The sequence below is a fragment of the Eucyclogobius newberryi genome, unplaced genomic scaffold (assembly GCF_026437365.1).
Source record: "Eucyclogobius newberryi isolate DKJ021-1_F unplaced genomic scaffold, fEucNew1.0.hap1 SCAF_19, whole genome shotgun sequence".
In the NCBI taxonomy this organism is placed as follows: domain Eukaryota; kingdom Metazoa; phylum Chordata; class Actinopteri; order Gobiiformes; family Gobiidae; genus Eucyclogobius; species Eucyclogobius newberryi.
In genome coordinates, this window is record NW_027315823.1 from 3,942,209 (window position 1) to 3,964,708 (window position 22,500).

The 22,500-nt window shown below is 43.5% G+C and overlaps 2 protein-coding genes across 2 annotated transcripts in view; one reads left to right on the top strand and one right to left on the bottom strand.

Moving 5' to 3' along the window:
• The window catches only part of stard15 (StAR-related lipid transfer (START) domain containing 15), a 23,153-nt gene extending 20,351 nt beyond the window's left edge, over nt 1-2,802 (top strand). Inside the window, exons 3-6 of the mRNA XM_072452789.1 lie at nt 1,001-1,104; nt 1,204-1,321; nt 2,070-2,122; nt 2,571-2,802. Of these exons, the coding sequence (XP_072308890.1) occupies nt 1,001-1,104; nt 1,204-1,321; nt 2,070-2,122; nt 2,571-2,792 (497 nt within the window). The 3' untranslated portion in view covers nt 2,793-2,802. The remainder of the gene's footprint in view (nt 1-1,000; nt 1,105-1,203; nt 1,322-2,069; nt 2,123-2,570) is intronic.
• Nucleotides 2,803-4,500: 1,698 nt separating this feature from the next.
• Nucleotides 4,501-22,500, bottom strand: part of arap3 (ArfGAP with RhoGAP domain, ankyrin repeat and PH domain 3) — a 76,255-nt gene continuing 58,255 nt past the window's right edge. Inside the window, exons 26-34 of the mRNA XM_072451460.1 lie at nt 17,804-17,921; nt 15,449-15,577; nt 14,637-14,773; nt 11,451-11,533; nt 9,066-9,101; nt 8,878-8,941; nt 8,122-8,259; nt 8,011-8,049; nt 4,501-7,522 (exon numbers count right to left, since the gene is read on the bottom strand). Coding sequence (XP_072307561.1) covers nt 7,181-7,522; nt 8,011-8,049; nt 8,122-8,259; nt 8,878-8,941; nt 9,066-9,101; nt 11,451-11,533; nt 14,637-14,773; nt 15,449-15,577; nt 17,804-17,921 — 1,086 coding nt within the window. The 3' untranslated portion in view covers nt 4,501-7,180. The remainder of the gene's footprint in view (nt 7,523-8,010; nt 8,050-8,121; nt 8,260-8,877; nt 8,942-9,065; nt 9,102-11,450; nt 11,534-14,636; nt 14,774-15,448; nt 15,578-17,803; nt 17,922-22,500) is intronic.

Below are 22,500 nucleotides of genomic sequence, written 5' to 3' on the forward strand. Positions count from 1 at the left end.
AAATACTCGCATGTCTCCAGTAAAGTCCCAGAAGAGAATGTCAGACTCTTCAAGGATCCAGAAGGGAGTCCACAATCCCACACTTCATCTGATGTAGTAAATCTTTTTATTTTTCCATCCATGTTGATCCTTTGCATTGCGGGATAAAGAGCGTAATCCACTTTCTTCTCTCTTGGGCGAGATTTCACTGGGTCAAAGATTTGTGTTACTTGACCACTCTCGCAGATGAGTCATTGAAGAATGAGATTTAGGGCTTGTTTGTTCCGGGATGGCCCACGGTGACTAGCCGTGACACTCTGTTTATGACTTCAGTATGAAACTTCAGTATATAACATATATAAGGTTTTGGACGCAGGTTCAGAGCAGGTTTGGGAGCTGTTACACGAGCTAAGTGTTCAGGAATGGCAAGTATGCTTCAATAACAAAGCAAGTCAGTCAGTGTGGGTCAAACAGCCTTAAGGCAGCTTTTATTTACAATAAAAGGCAGAAAGTTTGGTTGTTGAATTGTTGAGGTTCCACTCTAAGCTGGGGAGGGAGAGGCATGCTACAAGTGACACACAAACAAGATTAAAGCAAACAAATCCATTTCCATTACAGAAAACACCCACCAACAAGTGCCACCATCACCAAGAACTATAAATAATATCACCCACTAAACTGAGCCCCAATCCTCCCCAGCAACCTCAGGAACAGCACCAACTGCAGGACTATTAAATACAGACTAAAAGGTTTAAAATAAGCTATACAAAACTGTATAAAATAAACTATTTAAAAACGGCAACCAGCACTGTGCAGTGGCACTGCATTAAACAGTTTCATTACATTAATAATAAAATCAAATATAAAATCGTACCTTTAAAAACACTGGACTGTTGAGACCCTTTAAAATGCAGAATACAACATTACAAATAAGACTTTCTACAAAAGCTGCTGCTGAAGCTAGTTTTGCTCTAGATTAGTCTGGGTTTGGTCCTGGTTCAGAGCTGGTTTGTTGTTTCAGGGCGATGTCCTCCTCCTCTGAAGAACAGAGACTTTGTAACAATGAGGTCTTGGCTTCCTCTGGGCAACGACTACCTCATCATCAACTACTCTGTCAAACATCCAGTGAGTACCATTACAAGTACTGCTACTGCTATTGCTACTGCGACTACTATTTCAATTTCCATGATATTTCCCTTCATGATTCTCTTCCTGTTTCATCAGCAACATCCTCCAAAGAAAGACTACGTCCGTGCCGTGTCCCTGCTCACAGGTTACCTAATCCAGTCTACTGGCCCCAGCTCCTCCATCCTCTACTATCTCACCCAAGTTGACCCCAAAGGTACCGCCCCATAGTATGATGTGCTCCTGGTTTGGACCTCACTTAGTCCTGGTTTAATGTTGGTTTAGATTTGGTTAAAGGTGACATATTATGTCAATAGACTTTTCAGAATTCATCTTCTGAATTAACTGAGGGATGAGTGAAAATACCCGTTTTCACTTAACCCCTGTGCACCTTGAATGAAAATCGGCTGCTTGATATGGAAACTGGAAATCAATGGTTCTGTTTCAACTAGTAAACCATTTACAATGGATGGATACAATAGTTTACAATGAACAAAATGTTAAATTATTATCCAAATATGTGATTAATATTAAATACCCCAAAAACATAATATATCTTCTTTAAGTTGGTTTAGAGCAGGTTTAGACTTGGTCCCAGCTTTCACCTTGTCTCTAGTGTAAGCATACACTGGTATATAAGTCTGACCATTTACCTAACAAAACCTTAGCAAAAGACAGTTCACTTCTGTCAACTGGACAAACACATTTTTGAGTGAACATATTTTTCCATTCATTCAGTTTCCTCAGTTCTGAAATGCTGATAAAAAACCATAATATGGTTTATATATCTGTCTGAGGCGAAGAGCCAATTTCTTTGAAGCGAACAGACCCTAATTGTTAGCACTAAGTTAAGTCCACTGAACTAAGGTGTGATCTGACACTTAGTTTAAATGTTTGTTAAATGTTTGTCATAGATTTAAAATAACTGTTTTAGTACTGATTTGTTTCACTGTTTCTTCTTTCAGGTTCTTTACCAAAATGGGTGGTGAACCGAGTGTCACAGCTTGTGGCTCCAAAGGTAAAACTATTATGGACTTGAAAGTATTCATTGTTGTAAAACTAACAATTAGCACTGTAACATGCTGCACCAGGGGAGAAACGCTGCCATGTTCATTTTGGTGTGGATTGTTTTTACTTCCGCCCAATCCACAAAGCCGCCATTTCATTGGTTCCAGTCCAGCCTAAGTGCCATGTGATTGGCCTGTTTACTATGTGATTGGCCTTTATCGATCCGGCCATCACTACCAAAGACGTGCTTAATGCGATTCACCGCGAATTTTCAAGCGTCCAACGGGTTGAGTTTTGCATGTTTTGGCACTTTTTCTGTGCACTTACCTTAAAAAAGGCTGCAGGTGTGAACTCTAAATTAAGGCTGGTCATGTGAGCTCTAGATTAAGGCTGTTGTTATTGACCAGTGCCGCTGGGCATCAACAGTCTGTTTCATATCTTTGGTTTTGTGACTTCAGGCGATGCGTAAGATCTACAAAGCCTCCCTGAAGTACCCCGAGTGGAAGCGAAAGCACAACCCGCAGCTGAAGCCCTGGCTCTTCCCTGAGCAGAACACTCTGCCCTGCATGGACCTGTCCAGCTTCTGCCTGCAGCGGGCTGACTCCCTGGAGAACATTGACGAGAGCGCAGCCAACGAGGAGAAACCAGCCAAGGACCAGAGCGACGAGGAGCAAGACTGAACCAGGACCAGAGCAACGATGACCAGGGCCAGAGTGAACAGGACCAGAATGACATTGAACCGGACTGAATCAGGACCAGAATGACGTGGAACTGAACCAGACCTGACCCAGGACTGAGAGGACCAGTGCTAAACTGGAACTGTAGCAGGACTTTACACGGACTGAACCAGGACGAGAGCAAGGAGCAGGACTAAACCAGGACTAAACCAAAAGTAATTCCTATAACATAAGTAGTATTTTTTTTCCTGCTGTTTTTTTCCATATGTAGAAAAACATTTTAAAAACACATTTCTGTTTTGGGTTGCTTTGGTTTTGTTGGTGCTTTAGATAAATGCACTTTTATGTAAAAGTACAACGGGTCTTCAGTTAAAGCTGTGGTCTGATGAGGGATTTGCTGCTGTTTGAAGAAAGGAAAAAAAGCCCCCTTTCCTGTAAAATATGACAATAAATTGAGAAGAAAATTGTCTGTATTTAGTTATCATTTTGAATTTTCATTTTTACACTTACACATTTTGAATTTTTAAACAGAATTAAACACGTGAAACAGAACAGAGCATAATGGGCCCAGAGACAAAAAAGAAACTAAATAAAAAGAACACAATAACACACAAAAACAAACATAACATTCAAATGAAAATGAAAAATCGCACCTGGTCCAAAGTCTGTCAAATTTGTCTGTATGTCATTTTTTTTCCATTTGTCAAATGTCTGTTACTATGTCAGTCCAGTCCTTAATCATTGGTGAGGTTTGTGTCATCCATTTCTTTGAGTTGGTCTTTCTTGCTGTCAAAGGTGTAAATTGTTTCCTTGGCAGGAGTTTTCAGGCCCAAGTACATCGTTCTAAAAATGAGTGGGACGACAATATCTAAAACAGTTTGCAGTCCATTGTTAATTTGATTCCAAAATGTTTGAGCAACAAGTTTGTCCCACACATCTGATGGTGGTTTGGCTCCTGGACGACAGTTTCTCTGGCAGTTGTGCCTTGATTTTCTTTTCTGTTTGGTTGGATGCTGGTTTTGATTTTTGTCTACCATTATCTCTCTGTTTTTCCCATATTTATTCTTCATATGGTATTGTGTAACCCAGGAAACCAAAGAAACGAGCAATTTTCTGTCTTAGTAATTTCCTTAGGTCTTTACCAGGGAAATTGCTAGATCAAAAATGCAGGGAAATTACTGTAAATACAAATAGTAACCTGGCGATTGAGATGATGGACCTGTAGCGTGTCAGTTTGGCTGCTGCAAAAAAGGCAATAACAAAAAATGGATGACAGGGATGGAGAAGACTATTAAGGACTGGACTGAAATAACTTAATACATCTACAAAGTGTAAACATTTTCTTTTACTTTTAACTCAAACGTGGACAAATTTAGCAGATTTGGGTCCTGGGCAGGTGGGATCGATATATTGGGGGAACATACTACACCTACATGAGATATTTTATTTCCTCTAGTCTTGTTCTAATCATTCTGGTTTTTCTTTGTTTTATATTATAATTATATTACAAACAACATACCCGTTGTGTAGTTTCTGGTTTATTTGTTTGGCACATATTACTAGTTGATATGGTTTTATTTATTTTAGTTCAAGCCATAGTACGTAACTTGGAACACTTCTATGTCTAAATCAGGAGAAAAAACAGGACTTACTCTGATTGTAAAAATGAATGTTTATTACAACCCGCATATACAGAGTGTGTGGTGCAGTTACATGTGAGGACAGACAGGTCACTACAGGAGACTACTATGGGCCAACACACACACACACACACACACACACACCTGTTCATTCTCTATGTAACATGTTTTGCATTACATTATACACAAATCTCCCTTTTTTTTACATATAAAATGTTCACTTCTATCACAGTTGTTTCTCTAGAACAACCATTTATTTTTACACTTCACAGTCCAGTTTTTATTACACATATTCTTGAATGTTCCACAGTGTGTGTCACGCTCATAAAACACTTCTAAAGCTGGGTCTACACTGTACAATGTTGTACAATTAGCAAACCCCCCAAAAAATCACAAACTCAGAGTAAAAGACCTGCTGAAGACGTCTTGTCCTGTTTGGTCCTCATTTTGTTGGCTCTTGAGTGTGAATTATTCTGCTGATTAAAAAGTCCAATACTGAGACCAAAGACACACATAATTTAATGTCTATTGTATAGTTATAGTTGAGGGCCTGAAATTCAAACAAAACCAAATGTAGAACAAACTGGAGTTAATGGATTTGTTCCACCAAACATTTTCCTGGACAAAAGGTTCTTTCTCTCTGTCCGTTTCTCAAACTGAACCACTTGTCCAATCCTGACCGGAATTATGTCATGATATATATGCCATTCATCTCCTGACCAGTGACATGCCCTTCCAGTGCTGTTGTGATTTTGGGCATTACAAAAATAAAGATAATTGAATTGAAAGAGACATATCAGTGTGATACCTGATTCGTCCAGGAGTGTTCCACAGTAGAAATAGATTCAGTTGTATCATCTGGAGCAGAGGGGTGCCCAATACGTCGATCGCAGAGACAGTGAGGGTTAGAAACCGCGCCAGAAAGCACCGAAGTGCGCGCTGTGTAACGCAGAGGAAGTTCTGGTTTAGCTCAACCTTCTGTCATTAGCGTAGTTGTGGTCAGTATATCTTTATTTTCAAAATACTCCGCTGTAATAAATGGTCTGGTTAAATAGCAGATTTTCTCTCTCCTTTTTATATTGCACAATTGTATATGAAAAACAATATTAGGCTATTAATGAAAGCCTACATTGTGTTTCTATAGCCTAATTATGGTTAAAGGCCGATTTGAGAACTCAAGCAGAAGTGCATGTGCACTCCCCCGTGCGGAGGCAGAGAAAAGCCTTGTCTGTTTATTAGCGCTCTGATCACATCGCATCTCTCATCTCCCGTAGATTTGCGTCTCTTCTGAGCTCGAACTGTATTTCTCTGTCCTAATTTTGTCCTGTACACTGAGGGAATTATATTATGATAGATCCATGCGCTTAGACACAGGGAAACATGCTGCTCTCATGGGGACGAGCCACACGAGGCTGCAGCTGAGCAGTAGGTGAGTTCTATGATTGATACGTGGCAGGACTAATCGGCCGTCCACGTCACGAGGAAATGAGACTCAGATTTGGGCCAAAAAATCGTCCATTACGCCTTTAAACAAAAATAAAATCTGTTTAATACTGATAATAAAAATAAAACTAAATTATACAATAATTTAGATCTATAGGTAGATCTTCGGGCTTTGTAAAAGTAGCTCGGGAGCCGAAAATGTGTGGGCCCCCTGGTCTGGAGTCTGTTTTTAGAAAAACAAAAGGTTTCGACTCATCCAAGAGTCATTCTCAATCTGCGAATCGAGTCAACATCCTATTGTAAATTGACTTTTGCTCCCTCCTCACTGAGTACCTGATTAGCATCAGAATGCCCTGGGCGTCTACAGCTCCAGGGTTTCAAGACACTATTATACGCAACCGGAAGGTAGAATATTAAACCTTCATTACGGTTTAAGGACGGATTCTATTTAACAAAAATAGCCTCTTGAACTCTTTCAAACCATCTTTTGTCCTGCTCAGAATCTTCTCCTCTCTGTCTTTGATAGAGTGGTTTGTGGCTTTAAGATGAAGACGCACGGCGCTCTGTGGTCCTGAACTCCAGTGTCTTCTGCTGATAAAGCCTCTTGTGCAGTGGCTGTTTAGTCTCTCCTATGTAAAGCTTTTTACAATTTTCTTCACTGCATTGGACAGAATAAACTACATTACTCTGTTTTTGTGTCGGCCTCTTGTCCAGGGTGAACTTGTTATCCGGTTGCGTGGTTCAAAATAAACAGGGATTACGTGTTGTCTAAAGATTCTTTGCAGTTTTTCAGACAGTCCCGAGACATAAGGGATAGAAAAAAAGGTGTGGGATCAAATAAAGTTCAAAAAACATTATTTTTCCCATTTTGCTTATGTTGATTAGGATGTCGGTCATGATTTGTGTCATTTTTTGTGATGGTCTTCTTCCCAGCTGCCAGAAATATGTTCCAAAGTGATCCATTGTGTCCATGGAATGGTGATAATATTGGGCCTCCTGGCAACCACAACTTTTCCAACGATATCTATATTTAAAAAGAGCACTACTGAGCTCATAGCACACAGGACACATAATAAACAAGTTTTAAAGTGTAATCCAGATAAATGAAGGATGTGCCGAGTGGGACCTGGTTCCAAACCGGGCAATGACAATGACCCTGGAATTAGCCGAGTTGCTAAGTGATTGACACCACAAGCCTTAAACACAATTAAATGTCCACGGTTCCAAGGCTGTCATGGCAAACGCATCTCTATGACAACAGACATTCCCGCTCTACTGGTTGCTGAGAGTCTGTCGTGTTTAAAGTGCTCAGATGTTCTCCAGCTTCTCCTCCTCCTGCGTTTGCTGCTCGTCCAGCGCCTGCTCGTCCTCTGCGCTCTTGCATAGCGCGGTCTGCAGCTCCTTCAGCAGCAGTTCCTCAGAGCTGGGACTCGAGGGCGTGTCCGATTGGTCGTCTGCGGTTTCCGTGGCGACCAGGTGGAGCTGTGGATGGGCAGGGACTTCTTGCGTCTCGGCAGTGATGCTGGTCCTGAAGCTGGTCTGCAGGGACTGGAGCACCTGGAGACCAAAGTCCCCAACCTCCTCATACAGCGGCTCCCCGAATGAGTCTGGCTCAGGGGCGGGGTCATCCTCAGGCTGGGCTGTCATAGGCTGGAAGACAGGCAGTCAAACTGGAGCATACCAAAGATGGCCATAAAAGGATATACATTCATGTTATACAGAAAAAGTAGTTTGAAGATTTAAAAGTGCATATTTAGGCAATGCACGATTTTACTGAATGGAAGTAACAGTAAATAATGAAAGCAGCAGTTTTGAATGTTGTTTTTTAGAAGGCAAATGTAAAAATGTTAGGCCTGTTCAGATTTGTTTGTGGCCAATTCATCAAATCATCCAAAATAAACTGAGCTGTGACTTTGTGATTAATTCAACAGCAGTTTTACAAGGATGTTTTTCTTTATCACTCTGAACTGCAGATTGTTTACCTCCCCTGCGTCCTTGTGCACTAACACATGCCGTGCACTTTCAGAAACTGCACACTTCAGCCCAGTATGTGCTTGGATGCAGTTACATGTACATGTGCACTATGTCTCGACCACTGGGCTCCACGACACACAAGTGAGATATGAATATTAACTTACAAAATACATAGAGAGGGTCCGTCTGTCATGGAGTTTCCTCTGAAGAAAAAGAAGTTACAACATGTTTTTACTGTTGAGTTCAATGCTAAGCCCCTCCCTCCAAGCACGTACCAATGTCTGATTGGCTGAAAGCATGCTGCTATTGCTCTCGTCTCCTCTGATGGGGACCAATGGCATCGTCCCAAACTTCTGCTTGGAGATATCAGAGGACGAGTGTCTCCTGAGGACGGCCGGGGCCGCTCCATTGTTCTACAACAAACACAGACTATGTGAATAATCCCTGCTGGAGAGAGAAGGAACTGCAGTGGCTCTTTCATGGTTCTATTCAAGCCCTTAAGCTTTGGGCCTATTTCTCAACTTCATCTCAAAGGTATATATTTCTCTCAGCATTGAAAGGTTCTACAATTACTTGATCGTATCGACACATATTAATAAAACATTTGACTATTATTGTTGTACTTTCTACAATACCAATTTACTGCTACAAAGAAGAAAAAAAATAAAGATACAAATTGTTATTGCATAATGTACCTATTATTATTTTCCACCTGCATTTGGTAAAATTTTCTCAATATGTATGTATAATGTATTACAAAATGCGGCACAATTTATTACATAATGCATAGATGTTTGCGTTTATTATACAATGCGGAAAATTATAAAATGTTGCAGTTTTATTACATGATGAAGAGACTATTCTATTACATTATGTATAAGTGAGTGTTTAGGGGTGAATCCACATGAATTTACGCTGCATTGATCAAACACGCACCACGGTGCTCCAGAGTCGGTGTAACAGAAGTAACATGCTCACACTGAAGACGCCTCACATCGAGTATAAATCTGGTGTTAAGAGATCAAGTTTACCTGAGCATTCAGGAAACACGTGATCCAATCCCACAGCTCTGCCTCTGCGCTGCAGCACAGGAACCTGCAGAACATGCCGGTAAGAGAATATGGAGAGTTTTTATATAGAGAATATATGTATAATATATATATATATATATATATATCAAATCATAACTATCAACACAACAATGAATGAATATACTCACAGCTGGTGTTTGTGAGAGATCACTGTAAAGCCCCATCTGCAAAGGAAAAGCAGTGAAAATTAAAGCCGCAAGCGGCATCCAACGGCCCTCGCGGGCCGCCGGCCTTCCGACTCTGCTCTCTGCATTTTACAGAGATGGCGCAAACGCAATTGTCTAAGAACTAAGACAGCGACACATTGGACATGTGGACAACCAGTGCAAATGAACACAAATGTCGGTCAAATGTGCAGCTCCAGCGCACAGAGACCGTGACACTTGGAATAAAAATATGGATAACTTTTGATGCTCCGCTTGTGTAGATTATTTTCCCCAAATATGAGCTTGATCGAGCTATTGCCCACAGAGGAGTTCATTAAAGTGTGAAGCATAAATGTGAACATTTCAAGGATTTGGCGTTTTTCCCATTTGTGACAGTATATTTGCAGCTCCACGGCACAGAGACCGTACCACTTAAAATCAAAATATGGATAACTTTTGATGCCCCATTTGTGTAGATGATTTCCCCAAATATGAGCTTGATCGGGCAATCGCCCTAGGAGGAGTTTGTTAAAGTGTGAAGCGTAAAAATGTGGTGATTTGAGCGATGTTTCGATTTTCCCATAAGGATAACATGGGATGTTTCTGTCATCGCTACGGTTACGCCGTACAAAATATGACTTTGGCTCTCATACTTGTATGATCAGGATGGCAAATTCGAATTTAGTGCAAAATGTCATGTCATTTGGAAAAACTCTATTGTTTATAGGCCACTCTGAAGGCCAAATAGTCAGAATTCTGGGAAACGTTTGCGGCTCCGTCGCACAGAGACCGTAAAAGTTATCCTTAAAATTTGGATAACTTTAGATGCACCACTTGTCTAGAGGACGTACACCGATTTTGAGGTTGGTGGGCAAAACGCACTAGGAGGACTTCGTTAAAGTGTAAAACATAAAAATGTGGTAATTTGAGAGATTTGGTGGTTTTCCCATAGGGATAACATGGGAGGTTTCTGTCATCGCTACGACTACGCCATAAAAAATTAGGCATTTTTGTGATTGGCTTTTGTGATCGGGACGGCAAAATAGAATTTTGGGTAAAGTTTAGACAATTTTGGTAAAACTAAATTTTGACCTTCAATGTTAATTTAAAGGTCACTCTGTAGGGGGCGCTATCGCGCCCATTTCAATTTTGTCAGCCTAAACTGGTCCAAACTAGAAAGTTTAACAACTGATTCAAATTTGGTCCTAATCGGACTGGTTTTGATCAAATGGGAGCAATTTTTAGATCTGCAATATTCCAAAATAAGTTGTCCAACTTTGCGGCTGCGCCGCACACAGACCGTAAAAGGTATCTAAAAAAATTGGATAACTTTAGATGCCACACTTGTCCAGAGGACGTACGCCGATTTTGAAGTCGGTGGGCAAAACGCCCTAGGAGGAGTTCGTCAAAGTCTGACGTGAACAAAATGGCTAACACAGCCTGTTTTCATTTTCAAAGGAAGATGGCGGCCATAGGGTAAGTCTGGGGGCGTGGCCACAATGATTTTTTTTGTTTGTCCTCACGAGAGGAATGCGTGTCCCGAATTTCGTAGCTTTACGCCAAAGTTGACCTCGGGGCGTCTCCCATAGGCGCAATGTATTTTGACTTTTGTCGGTGGCGCTGTCGCGCCATTTTTTTAGAAAAAAAATGGCCCAGAAAAAACAAAATTTTTCGCCGATTCTGAATTTTGGGCAAAGTTTGGTGAGTTTTTAAGCATGTTCAGGGGGTCAAATTAGAGTTCAAAGCGATGAAGAACAAGAAAAATAATAATAATAATAATATTTTTAGCAAAAACAATATAGCCGTTTCCACTATAACAACAAATTATACATCGTTTGAAAGCTCTAAGCCTTCCCCATGCCGCCATGGGGTGGAATCATCATTACGAGCGCTTACGCGCTCGTCACTCCTTATTCCGTCGGGATGCCCCGCCCACTCCCCATAGACTTCCATTGATTTGAGCAGATACAAGCATGGCCCATGCCTGCGGCATGGATTTTCGCGTACGGGACGATGCCAGGAGGGTTTTTGGAGGAATGCTTCGCGCTGCTGTTGTCAACAATGAGTGAATGGGCTACGCCCATTCACTCATTGTTGACTATTTCTGTCATAGCAGGAGTAAGTATGCATGATCCATGCCTTCGGCATGGGCTAGTTCACTGTACTTGCCAGGGGCGACGGGGTACCAAACATGCGGGCGCAGCCCGCATGTTTGGTCAGACAGTTGTAATAGGCCCTCCGCCCTGCTGGGGCTCGGGCCTAATAATATCAGAATCAGAAAAGGTTTATTGCCTTTTCTGATATTAGGACATAACAAAGAAAACAGGTCTAAAGCAGGTCTACATTGGTCAAGGATCAGGACTATACCTGGTGGGGGCCTTGAGTTTCTTCCTGATGCCAATGTAGAGCTTCATGGACTTCAGACTCCAATCCTTCTCAGGTTTATTACTCTGGGGAAACATTCGGGAACCAGACTTGGTAATGGTTCTTCTGCACAGCTGCCCTGGGGCAGGCGGACATAGACATAGCTGCCATTTTGTGCCTGTACTGCCGCTCAGACAAACACAATCACACCCACACATTGAAACAAAGGCTAGATGTCTTGACAAAAGACATAAGTCATATAAATGTATATAAATAAGAATTGTATTTTTTTCACACAGCGCTTGTCAATTCACGTTTTAGCAGATGCTGGAGCTCCCTGTTAACTTTCTTTTCTTTTTCAATTCAAACACACAAAACATAGAACATGAGAGACTTCCGAGTTTGCCTCATGAGTAGACGGCTGCACTACAGCACCCCTCTACCAACACTTAAAAGTCTGTTTCACCCCAAAAAACCCAAAACGAGTAGAGCCAGATGCTGTGAGGATGACCAAACCAAGAAAAAACCCAGATTTTTCCCCGATGATGAACGCCACACAGACAAGCGCCCTCAGTGATGCAGACTCGCCGGGCCCCTGTGGGACATCATTTAGAGCTGAGGAGAGGGATGAGAGTGGTAAAATACAAGCCGATGTGGCGGCCCTGAAGGCGGGAGGAGATGGAAAGCTTGCCACTGAGGCGGAATAACATATTTCAGACAATAAGGATGAGTTACTGGAGCTGAGAGCCGAGATGATGACACTGCAGGTGGAGAACAAGGCTAGATGGTTCGGGGACGTCCCAAGATGGTTCCAAGATGGCGCCAGTGAAGGCTGCCTCGTTTCGGTGCTCTTTGTTTTGTCTGTTTTTGTTTCGTAAATTGTGTGTCCGCGTGCTCTTACACCCGTGAAGAGCTCTTATCCATTAGAACCACAACTCCCACGGACTCAGTTTCAGTTCTTTTAGTATCTGCTGCAGAAATAGTCCTTACTTTGGCTAAAAGTGTGAGACGCTGAAGAAGAGGAAGGCGCGCTCATGTGGCTGAGGAAGCGAGGTAAACAAACGCCCTAACCTGAACTCACTACCCAACAAACTGGACAAACTGGCGTTGCTGATGAGACGAAACAGAGACTTTTCTTCATATCCTGTTTTATGGTTTACGGAGATGTGGCTCAACAAATCCATCCCAGACTGCACGGTACAGCTGGAGAGATTCCAGCTGTTCCGAGCTGACCGTCTGAGAGCTCTCACCTGAAAACTACAGGCCTGGTCTTCAGATCCAATCCTTGAAAAGCTGCTAGTCACTCCGGCCACCTTAAGACACTGTGCAGGCGAGCTGGCCCCTTTCTTCACTGGCATTTTTAATACCTCCCTGGAGTCATGCCATGTCCCAGCCTGCTTCAAGTCGTCCATAATTGTCTCTGTCCCCAAGAAGCCCCGGATCACTGGACTTAATGACTACAGACCTGTGGCGTTGACGTCTGTAATCATGAAGTCATTTGAGCGCCTGGTCCTCCCCCACCTCAAGTCCTTCACCTCCCCCTGCTGGACCTCCTGCTGGACCTCCTGCTAGACCTCCTGCAGTTCACTTACAGAGCCAACAGGTAATTGGACGACCCAATCGACCTGGCACTACACTTCATCTTCAGCATCTGGACTCCCCGGGAACCTATGTCAGGATCCTGTTTGTGGACTTCAGCTCTGCATTCAACACCATCCTCCTGCTCTGCTCCAGGACAAGCTCTCCCAGCTCAACGTGCATGACTCCACCTGAAGGGGGAGCACAGACTTCACCTGCTCTTCTCCCTGTACACAAACTACTGCACCTCCAGCCACGACTCTGTAAAACTAATCAAGTTTGCGGACGACACCACCCTCATCGGGCTTATCTTGAACAGGGATGAGTCCGTCTACAGGAGGGAGGTGGAGCGGCTGGTGTCCTGGTGCAGCGGTAACAACCTGGAGTTCAACGCCCAGAAGACAGTGGAGATGATCGTGGACTTGATGATGGCCCCCCAGTCCCCCCTCACCATCACAGACTCCTCCATCACTACCGTGGACTCCCTCCTCTTTCTCGGCACCACCCTCGCCCAGGAACTCAAGTGGGAGCTCACCATCAGCTCCCTCATCAAAAAGGCCCAGCAGAGGATGTACTTCCTGCGGCAGCTGAAGAAATTCATTTCAAAATTTGTGAATTTTGTTCATTGACAATGGCAATAAACCTATTCTGATTCTGATGAAGAGCAAGATTCTGGATTTGGAGTAAATGTCTTGCAGAAACATTCTAGAACTCATAAGAGTCCCGAAGGGTGAGAAGAGAGACAATACTGAGAGCCTTCGCAAAAAAGTGAACCCAAGCTGTACGCTAAGAGCGAGCGAGACATTGACTCACTGATCCACACAACCAGGATCAATAGCAAATAACCATCCAGACATTGTGGTGGTGCATAAACAGCAGAGCAAAGCCGCTGTGGTTGACGTGGCAATACCAAGTGACGGCAACATCAGGAAAAAGGAACACAAGAAACTGTAGAAAGACGAAGGGCTCAAAGAGGAGCTGGAGAAGGCGTGGAAGGTGAAGGCGAATAAGGTGCCCGTGGTCATCGGAGCACTTGGGGCAGTGATCCCCAACCTAGAGGAGTGGCTACAGCAGATCCCTGGAGTGCTGGGAACAGCAAAGATACTGTGCAGAACCCTCAAGCTCCGAGGCCTCGAGAGGACCCGAGCTAAGTTGTAGGTATTTGGCTGTTGCCCCTTTCCTTATTACCTCTTCGAGGTTGCTATTTGCCTGTGGTATTCCGAGGTCCTTGTAACCGTCCTATATGTCTGCTATTGTTCCTTCTGGGAGTGAGAACCCCTCTGTGTGGACTACACTTCTCAAGCCAAAATGACAACCCAATGTCAGTGCTGTAGATCCTGGTCCTGTGGATCAGTGAGCCGAGGTGACTGATGTATACATATAATTAATAGTGAGCAGAAGCACATATATATTACTATTAACGCTTCATAGTTAAGTTATACTAAACTTAGAAATTGGGCATTCTCAGAAGAGCCACTGTCCCACCACTGTGCTAGAGTCACAATGTCCTCTGGTGGACACATGAGTGTACTGCAACTTCCTCACGTCAAATGCTTTTTTCCACTCCATGTTTCGGTGTAAAGCAGCTCACACCTAATCACTAAACAGTACCTTCTTGTCCTTGAGCAGGTGCAGCTTGTTCCCCTGGATCTGGAACGTTCTCTCCTGGAACTTGTTCCCCTGGAGCAGCTTAGGAGGCTCCTCTCTGCACCTCAGCAGGCCGACCTTCATCACCTCGCTTTTGTATGCTGCACATGGACACATGAGTACAGGAGTAGAGACCACGTCTAAACCAGGATTAAAGCAAATAAAAAGTCCAACCCATGGCTAAAGCAAAAAGCAGGTTTAAACCTGGACTCAATTAGGACTAAAGCAAAGACCAAGTCTAAACCAGGATTATAGCAGAGAACAGGTCTCACCAAAAACTAAGAGAGTAAAGAGTAAAGTATGTCAAAAATTGGACTAAATTTTAACATATCAGAATAAATCAGAACAAGACTATGAGTTTTTTCCTCCAAGGGCCATATTCGAATCCAGGCACATGGCGGAGGGCCGGACCGCGATCATTGGTGTAACAAATTCTTATAATAATAAGCACTTTTCTGTAAATTATAGGCAAGGCAAGGCAAGGCAAGGCAAGGCAAGGCAAGGCATGGCGTGTAATATTCATTAAGGACACAAGTGCAGACAATACATAGCTAAAACAGTTTTAAAAAAACTAAAATCTTGCGGGAGGCCAGATTAAAACATGGCAAGGGCCACAAATGCCCAGTTCTGGTGTCGCAGGACTAAACCAGGGGTAAAGCAGACATCAAGCTCGACTGCACCGGACTAAACCATGGCTAAACCAGATCTAAAGCAGGTCTAAAGTAGGTCTAAAGTAGTTCTAAAGAGGGTCTAGGCAGGTCTAGAGCTGGACTTACATGTGAATATGTTGATGGCATCTTCTTTGGGGACTCTCTTGACGATGAGAAACGCAGAGCTGGGGTCAGCCATGTTGCACCACTGCAGTGCCTGCTCCAACACACGCTCTTTGGGGTGTAGGGGGCGCTCTAGAGATGAGACATATGCACAGATTAGTCCCTGTTTAGTTCTGATTTAGTCTTGTCCAGGTTTGGTTTAGTTCTCTATAGCCACATTTCTAATGGCCCTGGTCTGAACATGTTGGCCTTTGTTTTCATGCTTAGGCTGGTTCCAGAGGCAGAACTCTTAATATGTGAGCAACTGATTTTAACCTAGGACTCCATATTAGATATGAGCTTCTCAATTCTTGCATCCATTGATATTTCGTTTGAGGATGCTCCAAAGGTTCTCAATAGGGTTGAGATCAGGGCACACCATGTGTGTCATTTATTTTTTGCTCGTAGCAGCCAATGATGCAGAGGTGTTCTCTGCAGCATGGGATGGTGCATTGTCATGATTTTGTTACGGAAAGCACGGTTCTTCTTTTTGGGATGGCCTTTTGCGCCACTGAGTATTTTCCAGAGGTAACGGTTTATTGTGTCCATGGCAGGAGTCCTCTGGCCCAAGTACATACCGGTAGTTCCAAAATCGAGTGGAATGGCAATGTATAAAATCTTCTGCAGTGCAACCTTAATTTCAGTTCCCTGTTTATTTCAGTCCATGTGACTGGTTTGCCTTCTTGCTTTCACAATTTCCCCAACAGTCTGTATTTCCCTGTGAATAATGTGCACTTTGACATGGTGTTATGAAAAAACGTGACACATTCTTCCAACAAAACTCTCTCCAAACCTGTGATTTTGTTGTCCTCCACAGGGATGTACAAACTTCTTCCCACTCTTTTGGTGGGGCTTCTGTTGGTGTAGCGGGAGCCAGGGAGAGTTTGGGACCAGGTGAATAGCAGAGGGGTGTAGGAGGGACAGCTTTTGTTGGTGTAGAATGAGCAGAGGAAACACGTTTGTGTTGAGAAATTGTCATTTTTTATATCCGAACTCTTGCTCTTGCTATATTAGGTGTGAGTGGAACCATCTTAATGCCTGATCTGATCAGACTTTCAAGATGGTTGGGAAGGCCCCTGGCTGAGAGTGGAGATGGAAAGGAGAGTGAGGATTCTTTAGTGGGAGTAGATAATGCAGGGTGGACACAGAGTTGGTCTGAGGTCAGGGGCGATGACAGGGGTGCTACGGGCCTGTCACAGATGGGTCCAAGGCCTTTGATGAGGACTCCTGCGCCGGTGGCAGTGAGGATTGTTGCGCTGCTGCAGCTGCTGCTGATGAATCCTTTGCTGGAGGCTGTGGTTGTGGTGCTGCTGATGTTAAAACATTGGTTCGTTCTCTGGATGATTGAGCTGGAATCCTTCTCTCATTCCTCTCTTCTCTAATGATCTGCTTAGGACCCTGTACAGGCCCAGTCCAATGCCTGAGAGCGTGGAGAAAGGTTCTCTGTCAGTACCCTAACTCCACCTCTGCATAGGTGTGGGCCTCAAACAGGTCCTCTCGATTCCAGAATAGACAGAAGTTCTCTATGTAGTGCATAGTCTTAGGGCAGCCATCTGTTCAGCTAAAGAAGCCGACTAAACTTGTTTATCTTCCTCTTTCTAACATAATTTAAGAAAACACAGGTTACTGAAGCTTTCAAAACTTAGTAAAATTATAATTCTTGAGAATGTGGCAATGATGAAATCGGACAGGTTTTCTATCCATAATTTGTCTTGCCTTGTTGTAAAGTGAACCGAGCTCGCTGCCTGGGCCCATGATGTCATGCAGTATGAGCTGTAAGAGAATATCATAGCGTGCATGTACTGCAGGGCCGCTTGGTTTGGGATGTAGTGTCTGATAAGTTTAAAACAATTTAGATTTCTTTGTATTGTTTTGGATATTTTCTTAATGTGTTTGTCAAATTTGAGTTGGGGGTCTAGTACCAGCTAGTACCAGCCCAAGACAACATAATCGAAGGATATCTTTGGAACATATTTTCCAGCAGCTGGGAAAAAGGCCATGGCAACAAAAATGGATGACACAAACTGCTTCGACAATTAAGGACTGGGCTAACATCATAATAAATCACATTTGGACTTGAAAATAGACAAATTGAATAGACATATTTTAGACTCAATATGCTTTAACCCTTCTTTACGTTGGATGCCAGATCACTTATCACTTATCACTTATCTTATGGTCTCTCTGGTCCCGCCCAGCTATGTTTTTGTGTTTTTGTTTTGTTGTTTTACGTTTTATGTTTTTGTTAAAAAGAAAATTAACAAAAGAAAATTGATGCAGTAGATTTTAAAAAGGATTGTTTATGTTTATGAATTTTACCAAGCTGTCCATCTTCAATGGCCTCAAACGCCATCCAAACGTCTCTGTCAGAGGGTGGGACATTCCTCAAATACAGCACCTGATTGGTCAGTTCCTCTGCACACATGGTTGGAGACACCTGATGGGACAAAAAGCACAGTTGGACTGGAATTTTAATTCAAGAGAACAAGATAAGGTATTCATCTAATGGTGTGTTCAGACCGCAGCGTCCAAATCGTGACGGATGCCCCTAGTTGGACGCCTGTGCATTTGAAGGCAGATGCTTTGGACGAGTGTCCAGCTGAAAAATAAACTCGCCAGCAGACATGCGTCCAAGATACCCAAGGTACTCAATGCACATGCGGAGTTATTGTCTTTCCTGCTGTGGCCGTTCTCTTGGTGTGATGGCAGACCAGGTTGAGAGAGTGATTTTACAAAGCCCAACAACAGAGGCAGCTCAGCTCAGCGGCTTGTCTGGGTCCACCAGATCCTTCAGAGGCGATCCGGGTTTGGTGAATATCATCATTGGCTCCAAATGTTGCGAGGATTTTTACTGGTGCAGGGTTTGTTTTAGTCCTTCCGGATGAATAAATATGTGCATCACTGGAGCATGTAATTGGTTGCCGCACTGAGTCATCTGGCTAAAATCTTTGCTTTGTTCAACTTCTGCATCGGACATCGCAGAAATGCTGGACGTTCTGGATGAATTCAAACTGGATAGTATTGTAGAAGAAGATTTGTAGTAATCTGGACTCTGTTTTTAGGAAAAACAAAAAATTTTGACTCTCATCCAAGAGTCATTCTCAATCTGTAAATCGTGTCCAGAAACTCAGATATTTATCCTACTCTGAGTAGGACCTACCCACCGGGCGGGACCTCCTGATAAAGGAGGCTGTGCCATGGGCTCTCCCGTCTCGCCCACAGTGGCTAACTAGTACACGGAGCCCTTTGAGAAGAAGGCACTGACCTCCTTTTCAGGCATTGCCTCAGAACTTTGGTAACGCTAAGTGGATGACACATTTGTAACAATAAAGAAACAAGAGCTGAAGCCTTCTCAGAGTACATCAATGTGGTGGACCTGCATATTAGGTTTACAAGAGAAGCTAAGGATGCTAAGGATAACGCTTGGCCTTTCTAGATCCTTGTTCCACTATCAGAGGAGTCGACGGAAAGCTGTGTGTAGTGAACCTACACACACGGATCACTTCCTGATCTTTGGCTCTAACCACCCACTAATGCACAAACTGATGCTGATTAGAACATTACAACACAGAGCCCAACAAGCCCACCAGCTCAGAGGGCAAGAGGAAAGAGGAAAAACACGTCCGGAATGCTCTCTCAGCCTGTGGATACCCTGCTTGGGCTCTTAACAGAGTAAAGAGAACCAAAAAGCAGGACAAAAGGGACAAAAAGGGAACAGAACCAAGAAGGAAGGGTATTTCTATCCCTTATGTCTCGGGACTGTGGAAAAAACTGCAAGGATTTTTTAGACAACATGAAATCCCTGTTTATTTTAAACCAGGCAACACTTTAAAACAAAAACTGGTTCACCCTAAGGATAAGATGCCGACACAACAACAGAACAATGTAGTTCACTCTATCCAATGCAGTGAAGAAAATTGTAAAGAGTGGTACTTAGGTGAGACTAAACCGCCACTTCACAGAACAGTGCAGAAGACACTTGAGTTCAGGACCCCAGAGCGCCGTGCATCTTCATCTTAAAGCCACAAACCACTCTATCCAAGACAGTGAGGAGAAGATTCTAAGCAGCAAAAAGATGGTTTGAAAGAGTTAAAGAGACAATCTTTGTTAAAAAAGAGAATCCGTCCTTAAACAGAAATGGGGGTTTAAGATTCAACCTTCCGTTCATTAATAATAGTGTTTTGAAACCCTGGATATGAGAGCAGGTAACAATATGAGGCTTTAATAATGGGGTTGAAGGGGGAGGTGGCGGGGCATGCATTGGCAGCATATTTCAGACATTATGGAGGAGTTACAGGAGCTGAGAGCCGAGGTAGTAACACTACGAATGGAGAATAACAATATGAAAAGCATGATCCTGGATTTGGAGTCCAGGTCCCGCAGACATAATATCAGAGTTCCGGAAGGTGATGGGGGGGGCCAACATGGAAGAATTAGATCCCGGAGTTTGTTTCTGAGACTGGAGTTGCAGTCCTCCCCATAACAATAGAAAGAGCACATCGCCTGGGCCCAACAAGACAAGCAGCTGATAAACCATGAGGCCTGATAATGAGGTTCCTGTACAGGCTGTACTGTACTGTCAGATAGTAGAAAAAGCTTCAGTTGTAGTCATCTGGACTCAGTTTGAAAAAATAGACGTTTCGACTCTCATCCAAGAGTCATTGTCAATAACAGAATTTAGGTCGAGAACTCCGATATTAATACTGTTCTGTGGTAAGACCCGCCCATTGGGAGGAGCCTTCCTGAAGTAGAAAGAGTTGTTTGTTTCAACAGAAACTCCCCCTTGTATCTACCGAGCTAGCCTATTCAGAATCTTAATGGGCTATTAGAAACCTCTTTGTCTTTGTGAGACCCTGGCTCAACCACCCTGAGTACCTGATTAGCATCTGAATGTCCTTTACCTTTCCAGGGGTTCAGAATCCCATTATAAATAACAGGAAGATGAAACCTAAGCCCTCCATTTCTGTTTAAAGAAGGTCTTTCTTTTTTAACAAAAATAGCTTCCTTGACTCCTCTTTCAAACCATCTTTTCTCCCTGCTTAAAACCTTCACCTCACCGTCTTCAAACGAGTGATTAGAGGCTTCAAGATGGAGATGCACGGCGCTCTGAGGTCCTGAACTAGTATTTCTTCTGTGCTGATAAAGCCTCTTGTGTAGAGGCTGTTTCGTCTCACCTATGTAACGTTCTTTACAACTTTCTTCACTGCATTGGATCGAATAAACTACATTGCTCTGTTTTTGAGTCGGCAACTTGTCCTTTGGGTGAACCAGTTTTTGTCTTAAAGTGTTTCCTGGTTTAAAATAAACAGGGACTTCGTGTTGTCTAAAAATTCTCTGCAGTTTTTCCGACAGGCCAGACACATAAGGGATAGAGACACCCTTCCTTCTCTGTTCAGTTTCCCTTTTGTCCTGCTTCTTGGTTCTCTTCACTCTGTTGAGAGCCCAAGCGGGGTAACCACAGGCTGAGAGGGCATTTCGGACATGTTTTTCCTCTTTCTTCTTGCCCTCTGAGCTGGTGGGCACACCTTGAGCTCTGTGTTGTAAGGTTCTGATCACACCCAGCTTGTGCTGTAGTGGGTGGTTGGAGCCAAAGAGCAGATACTGGTCCGTGTGTGTAGGTTTCCTATATACTTCTATTTGGAGTTTCCCGTCCTCTCCTCTGATCGTGGAACAATCAAGAAAGGCCAAGCGATTCTCCTTAGCGTCTTCTCTTGTAAACCTAATATGTGGGTCCACAGCATTGATGTGATCAGAGAAGGTTTCCAGCTCTTGTTTCTTGATTGTTACAAAAGTATCATCGACATAGCGAAACCACAGTTTTGGGGCTATGCCTGAGAATGAGGACAGTGCCTTCTTCTCAAAGTGCTCCATGTACAGGTTGGCCACTATGGGAGAGACGGGCGAGCCCATGGCACAGCCATGAATCTGTCTGTAAAATTGTCCCCGGAATTGAAAGTAAGTGGTGTTCAGACAGATGTCCAACAGTTTACATATGTGTTCAGGTGTCAGTTTGGTCCTTTCCTGTAGGGTGGTGTCTTCCTGCAGTCTGATCCTCACTGCTGCTACTGCATCAGAGGTCGGGATGCAGGTGAACAGGGACACAACATCATATGAAACCATGAGGTCATCTGGGTCCAGTTGGAGATGTTTCACTTTATCCACAAAGTTGTGCGTGTTTTCCACATGATGTTCCGAATTCCCCACAAGCGGAGCCAATATAGTTGTTAAATGCTTGGCCACATTGTAGGTGATGGAATCTGTGCTGCACACTATGGGTCTGAGTGGAACATCCTTTTTGTGTATTTTTGGAAGGCCATAAATGCAGGGCATGGCTTCACCAGGATACAGTCTGTAATACAGAGGCCGGTCTATCGCTTCCTCTTTTTCCAGCCTTTGTAAACAGTCTATCACTTTCTTCTTGTAGCCACTGGTCGGATCTCTTTTCAAGCGCTCGTATGTGGTCGTGTCCTCGAGGAGGGTGTGGACTTTGGCTTCGTAATCAGCTGCGTTGAGAATCACAGTGCAACGTCCCTTGTCTGCTGGGAGGATGTTGATGCTATGATCTTTTTCCAGTGCTGAAAGTGCTTTACTCTCTTCAGCTGTGATATTTGAAGGCGGTGGTTTGGCACTCTTCAGGGTCGCTGTGACACGTAACCTCAGGTCTGTAGCCTCCGATTCAGTCATTTTGTTGTTCCTAATTGCAGTTTCAGTGGCTGTGATGTAGTCCTCTGTAGGGATGTGTTTAGAGGTGACAGAAAAGTTGAGCCCTTTAGAGAGCACCTCCTTTTCTGCCTGTGTCAGAACACGATCTGATCAGGTTCTTAATCCAATTGTTTTTGCTGGTCGCTAATTTGTCTGTCTCAGTCCTAATATCTAGCTCGACCTCACCTGCATTCTTTTTGTTCAAAAGAATGTTGAACTTCTTGATTTGGCGTTCTTTGCTCTTCCTGTGCTGTGCTTCTTGTGCTGTCTGTGTAAAATCCAGCACTCTTTTGAAAGAGGAGTCAAGGAAGCTA